This window comes from Oncorhynchus clarkii, chromosome 10 (genome assembly GCF_045791955.1).
Source record: "Oncorhynchus clarkii lewisi isolate Uvic-CL-2024 chromosome 10, UVic_Ocla_1.0, whole genome shotgun sequence".
NCBI classification, from domain to species: Eukaryota; Metazoa; Chordata; class Actinopteri; order Salmoniformes; family Salmonidae; genus Oncorhynchus; species Oncorhynchus clarkii.
Window position 1 is genome coordinate 77,484,824 of NC_092156.1, and position 15,504 is coordinate 77,500,327.

The following is a 15,504-nucleotide window of genomic DNA, read 5'->3' on the forward strand; positions in this document are numbered from 1 at the left end:
CCATACTGTCAAACACACCATACGGTCACCACACACCATACTGTCAAACACACCATACTGTCACCACACACCATACTGTCACACACACCATACTGTCACACACACCATACTGTCATATGCCCCATACTGTCATATGCCCCATACTGTCACCACACACCATACTGTCACCACACCATACTGTCACCACACACCATACTGTCAAACACACCATACTGTCACACACCATACTGTCACACACACCATACTGTCAAACACACCATACGGTCACCACACACCATACTGTCACCACACACCATACTGTCAAACACACCATACGGTCACCACACACCATACGGTCACCACACACCATACTGTCAAACACACCATACTGTCACACACCATACTGTCACACACACCATACTGTCAAACACACCATACTGTCACCACACACCATACTGTCACCACACACTATACTGTCACCACACACCATACTGTCACCACACACCATACTGTCACACACACCATACTGTCACCACACACCATACTGTCAACACACACCATACTGTCACCACACACCATACTGTCACCACACACCATACTGTCACCACACACCATACTGTCACCACACACCATACTGTCATATGCCCCATACTGTCACCACACACCATACTGTCATACGCACCATACTGTCATATGCCCCATACTGTCAGATGCCCCATACTGTCATATGCCCCATACTGTCACCACACACCATACTGTCACCACACACCATACTGTCACCACACACATTACCTATATACCACACACCATACTGTCACACACCATACTGTCACCACACACCGTACTGTCACCACACACCATACTGTCACACACCATACTGTCACCACACACCATACTGTCACCACACACCATACTGTCACCACACTCCATACTTTCACACACCATAATGTTACACACACCATACTGTCACCACACACCATACTGCCACCACACACCATACTGTCACACACCAAACTGTCACACACCATACTGTCACCACACACCATACTGTCACCACACACCATACTGTCAACACACCCGATACTGTCAACACACACCATACTGTCACCACACACCATACTGTCACCACACACCATACTTTCATACACCAAACTGTCACACACCATATTGTCACACACCATACTGTCACCACGCACCATACTGTCAACACACCATACTTACTGTCATACACCCCATACTGTAAAACACACCATACTGTCACCACACACCATACTGTCAAACACACCATACTGTCACCACACACCATACTGTCAAACACACCATACTGTCACCACACACCATACTGTCACACACACCATACTGTCACACACACCATACTGTCATATGCCCCATACTGTCACCACACACCATACTGTCAAACACACCATACTGTCACCACGCACCATACTGTCAACACACCATACTTACTGTCATACACCCCATACTGTCACACACACCATACTGTCACCACACACCATACTGTCACCACACACCATACTGTCACCACACACCATACTGTCACACACACCATACTGTCAAACACACCATACTGTCACACACACCATACTGTCACCACACACCATACTGTCACCACACACCATACTGTCACCACACACCATACTGTCACACACACCATACTGTCAAACACACCATACTGTCACCACACACCATACGGTCACCACACACCATACTGTCACCACACACCATAATGTCACCACAAACCATACTGTCACCACACACCATACTGTCACCACACACCATACTGTCACCACACACCATACTGTCACCACACACCATACTGTCACACACACCATACTGTCACCACACACCATACTGTCAACACACACCATACTGTCACCACACACCATACTGTCACCACACACCATACTGTCACCACACACCATACTGTCACACACACCATACTGTCACCACACCCCATACTGTCATATGCCCCATACTGTCACCACACACCATACTGTCATACGCACCATACTGTCATATGCCCCATACTGTCAGATGCCCCATACTGTCATATGCCCCATACTGTCACCACACACCATACTGTCACCACACACCATACTGTCACCACACACATTACCTATATATTTACTGCATTTACTACATTTATTAAATGCTGCATTTATTCCATACTACATATACATTTACTATATTTACTAGATACTACATATACATTTACTATATTTACTAGATACTACATATACATTTACTATATTTACTAGATACTACATATACATTTACTACATTGACTACATACTACATTTACTGCATTTACTACATTTACTACATACTACATTTATTACATTGACTACATACTGCAATTACCACATACTACATTTATTACATACACATTTACTACATTTACTGCATTTACTACATTGACTACATACACATTTACTGCATTTACTACATTGACTACATACACATTTACTGCATTTACTACATTGACTACATACTGAATTTACTGCATTTACTACATTTACTGCTTTTACTACATTTACTACATACTACATTTATTACATTGACTACATACTGCAATTACTACATTGACTACATACTACATTTACTGCATTTCCTACATTTACTGCTTTTACTACATTTACTACATACTACATTGACTACATACTGCAATTACTGCATTTACTACATTGACTACATACTGCAATTACTGCATTTACTACATTGACTACATACTACATTTACTGCATTTACTACATTTAATGCATTTACTACATTAGCTACATACTGCAATAACTGCATTTACTACATTGACTACATACACATTTACTGCATTTACTACATTTACTACATACTACATTTACTGCATTTACTACATTGACTACATACTGCAATTACTGCATTTACTACATTGACTACATACTGCAATTACTGCATTTACTACATTGACTACATTTACTGCATTTACTACATTTACTGCATTTACTACATTCACTACATACTGCAATTACTGCATTTACTACATTGACTACATACACATTTACTGCATTTACTACATTTACTACATACTACATTTACTGCATTTACTACATTGACTACATACTGCATTTACTACATTTACTACATTGACTACATACTGCATTTACTACATTGACTACATACTACATTTACTGCATTTACTACATTTACTGCATTTACTACATTTACTACATACTGCATTTACTACATTGACTACATACTGCATTTACTACATTGACTACATACTACATTTCTACATACTACATTTACTGCATTTTCTACATTTACTGTGTTTACTACATTGACTACATACTACATTTACTGCATACTACATTTACTACATACTGCATTTCTAGATTTCAACATACTGCATTTCTGCATACTGCATTTACTACATACTGCATTTCTACATACTACATTTACTACATACTACATACTGCATTTACTACATACTACATTTACTACATACTACATTTACTACATACTGCATTTACTACATACTACATTTACTACATACTACATACTGCATTTACTACATACTACATTTACTACATACTACATGTACTACATACTGCATTTACTACATACTGCATTTACTACATACTACATTTACTACATACTGCAAATACTATATACTACATTTATTACATTGACTACATACTACATTTACTGCATTTACTACATTGACTAAAGACTACATTTACTACATACTGCAATTACCACATACTACATTTACTACATACTGCATTTCTAGATTTCAACATACTGCATTTACTACATACTACATACTACATTTACAACATACTGCATTTACTACATACTACATTTACTACATACTGCATTTCTAGATTTCAACATACTGCATTTACTACATACTGCATTTCTAGATTTCAACATACTGCATTTACTACATACTACATTGACTACATACTACATTTACTACATACTGCATTTACTACATACTGCATTTACTACATACTACATTTACTACATACTACATACTGCATTTACTACATACTATATTTACTACATACTACATTTACTACATACTGCATTTACTACATATTACATTTACTACATACTGCATTTACTACATACTACATACTGCATTTACTACATACTACTTTTACTACATACTACATTTACTACATACTACATTTACTACATACTACATTTACTACATACTACATTTACTGCATTTACTAAATTTACTACATACTGCATTTACTACATACTGCATTTACTACATACTACATTTACTACATACTACATACTGCATTTACTACATACTATATTTACTACATACTACATTTACTACATACTGCATTTACTACATACTACATACTGCATTTACTACATACTGCATTTCTAGATTTCAACATACTGCATTTACTACATACTACATTGACTACATACTACATTTACTACATACTGCATTTACTACATACTGCATTTACTACATACTACATTTACTACATACTACATACTGCATTTACTACATACTATATTTACTACATACTACATTTACTACATACTGCATTTACTACATACTACATACTGCTTTTACTACATACTACATTTTCTACATACTACATACTGCATTTACTACATACTGCATTTCTACATACTACATTTACTACATACTACATACTGCATTTACTACATACTACATTTACTACATACTACATACTGCATTTACTACATACTACATTTACTACATACTACATTTACTACATACTGCATTTACTACATACTACATACTGTATTTACTACATACTGCATTTACTACATACTACATTTACTACATACTGCATTTACTATATACTACATTTATTACATTGACTACATTGACTAAAGACTACATTTACTACATTGACTAAAGACTACATTTACTACATTTACTACATTGACTAAAGACTACATTTACTACATACTACATTTACTGCATTTACTACATTGACTAAAGACTACATTTACTACATACTACATTTACTGCATTTACTAAATTTACTACATACTGCATTTACTACATACTACATTTACTACATTGACTACATACTGCAATTACCACATACTACATTTACTACGTACTGCATTTCTAGATTTCAACATACTGCATTTACTACATACTACATACTACATTTACTACATACTGCATTTACTACATACTACATTTACTACATACTACATACTACATTTACTACATACTGCATTTCTAGATTTCAACATACTGCATTTACTACATACTGCATTTCTAGATTTCAACATACTGCATTTACTACATACTACATTGACTACATACTACATTTACTACATACTGCATTTACTACATACTGCATTTACTACATGCTACATTTACTACATACTACATACTGCATTTACTACATACTGCATTTCTAGATTTCAACATACTGCATTTACTACATACTACATTGACTACATACTACATTTACTACATACTACATTTACTACATACTGCATGTACTATATACTACATTTATTACATTGACTACATACTACATTTACTGCATTTACTACATTGACTAAAGACTACATTTACTACATACTACATTTACTGCATTTACTAAATTTACTACATACTGCATTTACTACATTGACTACATACTACATTTACTACATTGACTACATACTGCAATTACCACATACTACATTTACTACATACTGCATTTCTAGATTTCAACATACTGCATTTACTACATACTACATACTACATTTACTACATACTGCATTTACTACATACTACATTTACTACATACTGCATTTACTACATACTACATTTACTACATACTGCATTTCTAGATTTCAACATACTGCATTTACTACATACTACATACTACATTTACTACATACTGCATTTACTACATACTACATTTACTACATACTGCATTTACTACATACTACATTTACTACATACTGCAGTTCTAGATTTCAACATACTGCATTTACTACATACTGCATTTCTAGATTTCAACATACTGCATTTACTACATACTACATTGACTACATACTACATTTACTACATACTGCATTTACTACATACTGCATTTACTACATACTACATTTACTACATACTACATTTACTACATTGACTACATACTACATTTACTACATACTACATTTACTACATACTACATTTATTACATACTGCATGTACTACATACTGCACTGCTACATACTACATTTATTACATACTGCATTTACTACATACTGCATTTACTACATACTGCATTTACTACATACTACATTTACTACATACTACATTTACTACATACTGCATTTACTACATACTACATTTACTACATACTACATTTACTACATACTGCATTTCTAGATTTCAACATACTGCATTTCTACATTTACTACATACTACATTGACTACATTTACTACATACTACATTTATTACATACTGCATTTACTACATACTGCATTTACTACATACTGCATTTACTACATACTGCATTTACTACATACTACATTTACTACATACTACATTTATTACATACTGCATTTACTACATACTGCATTTACTACATACTACATTTACTACATACTGCATTTCTAGATTTCAACATACTGCATTTCTACATACTGCATTTCTACATTTTACATATCTATACATTTATATTTCTACAGCAAGTGGAGCTGACCCTGACCATTTCATTTTTTATTTTGTGTGTGTGTGCGTGTGCGTGTGTGTGTGTGTAGATGACATTTACAGATGCCATGCGGAGTAAGGCCAGGCTGTCCATCACGGGGTCCTCTGGAGAGAACGGGCGTGTTCTGACCCCTGACTTCTCTCACCCTCCTGACTTTCCCCGCGTCCCCTACCTCCGACCAGGACTACCCATGAGCCTCAGCATGACTGACCTCTCCTGACCACTCCCTCACAGTGCCTTACAGCCAATCAGATCACAGAGAGCCGCCGGCCAACTCCACATCAACCCATCACGTTTTTCAGAGGACTGGACTTCCTTCCCGCCCTCTTCTCTGATTGGGCAGACAGCTCTGGGCTGGTGATGTCATCACTCTTCCCCTCTATACTCTCCCGGGAAGTGAAAACAACCAACCACGGCACACCTATCCATTTCCATAGTGACCAGCTCTGATTCAAGCACACAAGACTTCAGCTGCATCAGACGCGATTTTATAAAGCAAGTTGATCAACTTCACAGGGGAAATAATTATATTTTTTAAGTATTTTCAAAAGCTTCCATTTAGTAGAGTGAGTCAATATGATCGCCTGTATACTCCGACTTCACTACCGCTCTGTACATAGGACTAGTTATAACAATAATAATAACAATAATGTTATATTAATTATATGAATAATAACTATAATAATGATGATAATAATGCTTGCTCTGAACCCTAACCCCTGTTTTCACTAGAGACCTAGTTTGACCTCTGAACCCTAACCCCTGTTTTCACTAGAGACCTAGTTTGACCTCTGAACCCTAACCCCTGTTTTCACTAGAGCCCTAGTTTGACCTCTGAACCCTAACCCCTGTTTTCACTAGAGACCTAGTTTGACCTCTGAACCCTAACCCTTGTTTTCACTTGAGACCTAGTTTGACGTCTGAACCCTGACCCCTGTTTTCACTTAAGACCTAGTTTGACCTCTGAACCCTAACCCCTGTTTTCACTAAAAACCTAGTTTGAGCCTAAAACAACAGATGGCACTGAGGCCAGAAACTAAAAATAGACATATATGGCCCATGAACAACAGACATACTGTATATGGCCCATGAACAACAGACATACTGTATATGGCCCATGAACAACAGACATACTGTATATGGCCCATGAACAACAGACATACTGTATATGGCCCATGAACAACAGACATACTGTATATGGCCCATGAACAACAGACATACTGTATATGGCCCATGAACAACAGACTTTGGTCTTTATATGGACAAAAGACAGTGCCATAATAGAGTACCAATGCCAAGTACAGGAGAGTGCCAAAAGAGGGACTTGAACCAATAAGCTGGTTCAGCCAAAAGAGGGACTTGAACCAATAAGCTGGTTCAGCCAAAAGAGGGACTTGAACCAATAACATGTTCAGCCAAAAGGGGGACTTGAACCAATAACCTGGTTCAGCCAAAAGAGGGACTTGAACCAATAAGCTGGTTCAGCCAAAAGGGGACTTGAACTAATAAGCTGGTTCAGCCAAAAGGATTTGAACCAATAAGCTGGTTCAGCCACAAGAGGAACTTGAACCAATAAGCTGGTTCAGCCAAAAGGACTTGAACCAATAAGCTGGTTCAGCCAAAAGGACTTGAACCAATAAGCTGGTTCAGCCAAAAGGACTTGAACCAATAAGCTGGTTCAGCCAAAAGGACTTGAACCAATAAGCTGGTTCAGCCAAAAGGACGAGAACCAATAAGCGGGTTCAGCCAAAAGGACTTGAACCAATAAGCTGGTTCAGCCAAAAGGACGAGAACCAATAAGCGGGTTTAGCCAAAAGGACGAGAACCAATAAGCGGGTTCAGCCAAAAGGACTTGAACCGATAACAAGGTCCAGCCAAAAGGACTTGAACCGATAACAAGGTCCAGCCAAAAGGACTTGAACCGATAACAAGGTCCAGCCAAAAGGACGAGAACCAATAAGCTGGTTCAGCCAAAAGAGGGAGTTGAACTAATAACCAGCTAATGCACAGTGACTCCCTCTAAATTCCTGATTACTTTACTACTGAACTCTGATGAAGATGATGATGATGGTAATGATGATGGTGATGGTGATAATGGTAATGGTAATGATGGTGATGATGGTGATGATAATGATGATGGTGATGATAATGGTAATGATGCTGATAATGGTAATGATGATGATGATGATAATGGTAATGATGGTGATGGTAATGATGGTGGTGATCACGATGATGGTAATGATGATGATGATGATGATGATGATGATGATGTGTTTACTGTGCTCTACAAGCAGGACTAGTAGGGACATGCATGATGGTGATGATGATGGTAATGATAATGATGATGGGACATGCATGATGGTGATGATGATGGTAATGATGATGATGGGACATGCATGCTTATCTCTGCACCACATTTCTGTTCTGACCCAGTTGTTATTGCCACTGAAGACTCCGGTCACTCAGTCAGCCTCACAGGGGGCCACTTCCCTATTAACATGATGTATAGGTCAATATTACACATTGATTTATTATATTGATACTGATCACTTTTATATTATCTACCAAGCTGTGTTAGCACTGGTGATGCTACTAGCGCTTCAATGCACTGGATTTAATGTATATAAATCACTAAGTGGAGAGAGACAGAGAGAGACAGGAGAGACAGAGAGAGAGGAGAGAGACAGGAGAGAGAGGAGAGACAGAGAGAGGTTTTGTGTGTGTGTGTGTGTGTGTGTGTGTGTGTGTGTGTGTGTGTGTGTGTGTGTGTGTGTGTGTGTGTGTGTGTGTGTGTGTGTGTGTGTGTGTAGGGTTAGATTGAGGATATGGTTCTTGTTGCACACAGAGGACTCAGCACAAGCAACCTCTACACAGACATAGATATACACTACACTAGATCAATTCGGCTGTTTTCTATAACTCTATCTCTATTAAAACCAACACAATAGTGCAAGGTTTTACATGTGTTCTACTCTACTACATACTAACGTCATCTAACCTGTACAGAACTCTCCCTGGGGACATGAAGTCCCTCTCTTCTCTGTCTGGCCTGGTGACATCACGTGCTCTTCTCTGTCACCTGCTGGACACTCTACACACTGCTGCCAGACAGAAGAGAAGTGTGGGCCGTGTCTGAAATCTGTCTTTCCCTACTACTTTGTAAAACTACATACTGTGTACTAATCATACTACATACTATTTAGAATGTAGTGTTTAGTATAAATATATTCAGTAAGCAGCACATCAACATCCTACCCTCATCCACACTGAGAAGGCTTCATCTAATCAGCAATTGTGTTGGTTGATAGTCAGTCCTCGGATCTGATCATCAACTGATTATGAAAAGGCTAGTCTCTTCCTCAATATTCAGTGAATTCTACTAGATAAAGACCAGTCTCTTCCTCAATAGAGTTCAGTGAATTCTACTAGATAAAGACCAGTCTCTTCCTCAATAGAGTTCAGTGAATTCTACTAGATAAAGACCAGTCTCTTCCTCAATAGAGTTCAGTGAATTCTACTAGATAAAGACCAGTCTCTTCCTCAATAGAGTTCAGTGAATTCTACTAGATAAAGACCAGTCTCTTCCTCAATTGAGGAAGTGAATTCTATTAAATAAAGAACAGTCTCTTCCTCAATAGAGTTCAGTGAATTCTACTAGATAAAGACCAGTCTCTTCCTCAATAGAGTTCAGTGAATTCTACTAGATAAAGACCAGTCTCTTCCTCAATAGAGTTCAGTGAATTCTACTAGATAAAGACCAGTCTCTTCCTCAATTGAGGAAGTGAATTCTATTAAATAAAGAACAGTCTCTTCCTCAATAGAGTTCAGTGAATTCTACTAGATAAAGACCAGTCTCTTCCTCAATAGAGTTCAGTGAATTCTACTAGATAAAGACCAGTCTCTTCCTCAATAGAGGAAGTGAATTCTACTAGATAAAGACCAGTCTCTTCCTCAATATTCAGTGAATTCTACTAGATAAAGACCAGTCTCTTCCTCAATAGAGGAAGTGAATTCTACTAGATAAAGACCAGTCTCTTCCTCAATATTCAGTGAATTCTACTATATAAGGACCAGTCTCTTCCTCAATAGAGTTCAGTGAATTCTACTAGATAAAGTCCAGTCTCTTCCTCACTAGAGTTCAGTGAATTCTACTAGTTAAAGGCCAGTCTCTTCCTCAATAGAGTTCAGTGAATTCTACTAGATAAAGACCAGTCTCTTCCTCAACTGAGGAAGTGAATTCTATTAAATAAAGACCAGTCTCTTCCTCAATAGAGTTCAGTGAATTCTACTAGATAAAGACCAGTCTCTTCCTCAACTGAGGAAGTGAATTCTATTAAATAAAGACCAGTCTCTTCCTCAACTGAGGAAGTGAATTCTATTAAATAAAGACCAGTCTCTTCCTCAATAGAGTTCAGTGAATTCTACTAGATAAAGACCAGTCTCTTCCTCAATAGAGTTCAGTGAATTCTACTAGATAAAGACCAGTCTCTTCCTCAATAGAGTTCAGTGAATTCTACTAGATAAAGACCAGTCTCTTCCTCAATAGAGTTCAGTGAATTCTACTAGATAAAGACCAGTCTCTTCCTCAATTGAGGAAGTGAATTCTATTAAATAAAGAACAGTCTCTTCCTCAATAGAGTTCAGTGAATTCTACTAGATAAAGACCAGTCTCTTCCTCAATAGAGTTCAGTGAATTCTACTAGATAAAGACCAGTCTCTTCCTCAATAGAGTTCAGTGAATTCTACTAGATAAAGACCAGTCTCTTCCTCAATTGAGGAAGTGAATTCTATTAAATAAAGAACAGTCTCTTCCTCAATAGAGTTCAGTGAATTCTACTAGATAAAGACCAGTCTCTTCCTCAATAGAGTTCAGTGAATTCTACTAGATAAAGACCAGTCTCTTCCTCAATAGAGGAAGTGAATTCTACTAGATAAAGACCAGTCTCTTCCTCAATATTCAGTGAATTCTACTAGATAAAGACCAGTCTCTTCCTCAATAGAGGAAGTGAATTCTACTAGATAAAGACCAGTCTCTTCCTCAATATTCAGTGAATTCTACTATATAAGGACCAGTCTCTTCCTCAATAGAGTTCAGTGAATTCTACTAGATAAAGTCCAGTCTCTTCCTCACTAGAGTTCAGTGAATTCTACTAGTTAAAGGCCAGTCTCTTCCTCAATAGAGTTCAGTGAATTCTACTAGATAAAGACCAGTCTCTTCCTCAACTGAGGAAGTGAATTCTATTAAATAAAGACCAGTCTCTTCCTCAATAGAGTTCAGTGAATTCTACTAGATAAAGACCAGTCTCTTCCTCAACTGAGGAAGTGAATTCTATTAAATAAAGACCAGTCTCTTCCTCAACTGAGGAAGTGAATTCTATTAAATAAAGACCAGTCTCTTCCTCAATAGAGTTCAGTGAATTCTACTAGATAAAGACCAGTCTCTTCCTCAACTGAGGAAGTGAATTCTATTAAATAAAGACCAGTCTCTTCCTCAACTGAGGAAGTGAATTATATTAAATAAAGAACAGTCTCTTCCTCAACTGAGGAAGTGAATTATATTAAATAAAGAACAGTCTCTTCCTCAATAGAGTTCAGTGAATTCTACTAGATAAAGACCAGTCTCTTCCTCAATAGAGTTCAGTGAATTCTACTAGATGAAGACCAGTCTCTTCCTCAATAGAGTTCAGTGAATTCTACTAGATAAAGACCAGTCTCTTCCTCAATATTCAGTGAATTCTACTAGATAAAGACCAGTCTCTTCCTCAATAGAGTTCAGTGAATTCTATTAAATAAAGAACAGTCTCTTCCTCAATAGAGTTCAGTGAATTCTACTAGATAAAGACCAGTCTCTTCCTCAATAGAGTTCAGTGAATTCTACTAGATAAAGACCAGTCTCTTCCTCAATAGAGTTCAGTGAATTCTACTAGATAAAGACCAGTCTCTTCCTCAATAGAGGAAGTGAATTCTACTAGATAAAGACCAGTCTCTTCCTCACTATTCAGTGAATTCTACTATATAAGGACCAGTCTCTTCCTCAATAGAGTTCAGTGAATTCTACTAGATAAAGTCCAGTCTCTTCCTCACTAGAGTTCAGTGAATTCTACTAGTTAAAGTCCAGTCTCTTCCTCACTAGAGTTCAGTGAATTCTACTAGTTAAAGGCCAGTCTCTTCCTCAATAGAGTTCAGTGAATTCTATTAAATAAAGAACAGTCTCTTCCTCAATAGAGTTCAGTGAATTCTACTAGATAAAGACCAGTCTCTTCCTCAATAGAGTTCAGTGAATTCTATTAAATAAAGACCAGTCTCTTCCTCAATAGAGTTCAGTGAATTCTAGTTGGTGAAAAGCCCAAATGTGTATAACATTTAAAACTCTACATTTTCAACCTTTTTATTTCCATACCCATCTGCCTAATGTTTAGAACGCCGACTGTCATGTTCTTGTTTTCAGAGTTCTATGTTCAGATAATCAGTACCTCACCTCTACAGGTGTGTGTTCTTTCTTTCTTCTATCTAAACTGTTCCTGTGTGTTTATATATAACAAGGTTATAATTAAGAGTCTCAAAGTGTTTTGGAACTGGACTGTGTGCCATCTGACTGATTTATTTTTAGGGACTGTTTTTAAATAAAGATTGCCATAAGCTTCTTCATCCTGTTTCATCCACTGTATTTCACATAGCCACACACAGGCACCCACTTATGCACACACACACACACACACACGCGCACTCTCTCTACTCTTAGGCTGTAAATAGCTGTAGTCTGCATTGTGTCCCTGCTGCAGCTGACAGAGTAAACTACTGTTAGGCTATCAATACACTCTGCAGTGTAGAGCAGTGAGTCTCTCAGCTCCTAACCCCAACACTATGTATCATTACTATCTATCACTAGCTATCAACACTATCTATCGCCAGCTATCATTACTATCTATCAACACAATCTATCACCAACTATCATTACTATCTATCAACACGATCTATCACCAACTAACATTACTATCTATCTCCTGCTATCAACACTATTTATAATTACTATCTATCACCAACTATCATTACTATCTATCGCCAGCTATTAACACTATCACTAGCAATAATTACTATATATCACTAGCTAGAATTACTATCTATCACTATCTATATTTACTAACACTGGCTATCAACACTATCTATCACCAACTATCATTACTATCTATCGCCAGCTATCAACACTATCACTAGCAATAATTACTATCTATCATTACTATCTATCACTAGCTATCGTAACAATCTATCACTAGCTATCATTACTATCAACACTATACCATTACTATCTATCACCAACTATCATTACTATCTATCACTAGCTCTCATTACTATCTATCACCAACTATCATTACTATCTATAATTATCTATCAACACTATCTTACACCAACTAAACTTAATATCTATCATTGGCTATCAACACTATCTATCATTAGCTATCAACGCTATCACTATCTATCAACACTATCTATCACTAGCTATCAACACCATCTATCACTAGCTATAATTAGCTATCAACGCTATCTATCATTAGCTATCAACACAATCTATCACTAGCTATGATTAGCTATCAACAATATATATCACTAGCTATCAACACTATCTATCACTAGCTATCAACACTATCTATCACTATCTATCAACACTATCACTGGCTATAATTAGCTATCAACACAATCTATCACTAGCTATGATTTGCTATCAACACTATCTATCACTAGCTATCAACACCATCTATCACTAGCTATCAACACTATCACTAGCTATAATTAGCTATTAACACAATCTATCAATAGTTATGATTAGCTATCAACACTATCTATCACTAGCTATCAACACTATCTATCACTAGCTATCAACACTATCTATCACTATCTATCACCACTATCACTAGCTATAATTAGCTATCAACAATATATATCACTATCTATCAACACTATCTATCACTATCTATCAACACTATCACTAGCTATAATTAGCTATCAACACTATCTATCACTAGCAATGATTAGCTATCAACATTATATCTCACTAGCTATCAACACTATCACTTGCTATAATTAGCTATCAACACCATCTATCACTAGTTATCAACACTATCTATCACTAGCTATCAACATTATCTATCACTAGCTATAATTAGCTATCAACACTATCTATCACTAGCTATAATTAGCGATCAACACTATCACTAGCTATCAACACTATCTATCACTAGCTATCAACACTATCAACACCATCTATCAATAGCTATCAACACTAGCTATCAACACTATCACTAGCTATAATTAGCTATCAACACAGTCTATCACTAGCTATCAACACTATCTATCACTAGCTATCAATACTACCACTAGCTATGATTAGCTATCAACACTACCACTAGCTATGAATAGCTATCAACACTATCTATCACTAGCTATCAACACTATCTATCACTAGCTATCAACACTATCAATAGCTATCAACACTATCTATCACTAGCTATCAACAATATCTATCAATAGCTATCAACCAAATCTATCACTAGCTATCAACACTATCTATCACTAGCTATCAACACTATCTATCACTAGCTATCAACACTATCACTAGCTATCAACACTATCTATCACTAGATCTCAACACTATCTATCACTAGATATCAACACTATCTATCACTAGATATCAACACTATCTATCACTAGCTATCAACACTATTTATCACTATCTATCAACACTATCTATCACTAGCTATCAACTCTATCACTAGCTATCAACTCTATCTCAGCTCTGGGTCAGAAAGCCCAGTAGTG

At 36.7% G+C, this 15,504-nt stretch overlaps 1 protein-coding gene across 5 annotated transcripts in view; it reads left to right on the forward strand.

Moving 5' to 3' along the window:
• LOC139419156 (glutamate receptor 2-like) overlaps window positions 1–10,214 on the forward strand; it is a 66,384-nt gene extending 56,170 nt beyond the window's left edge. For 3 of the 5 annotated variants that reach the window (XM_071169136.1, XM_071169132.1, XM_071169133.1), the window contains one exon: window positions 6,740–10,214. In XM_071169136.1, the coding sequence (XP_071025237.1) occupies window positions 6,740–6,910 (171 nt within the window). In that variant the 3' untranslated portion in view covers window positions 6,911–10,214. The remainder of the gene's footprint in view (window positions 1–6,739) is intronic. The other 2 variants (XM_071169134.1, XM_071169135.1) reach the window with 1 other exon arrangement.
• The last annotated feature ends 5,290 nt before the right edge of the window (window positions 10,215–15,504 follow it).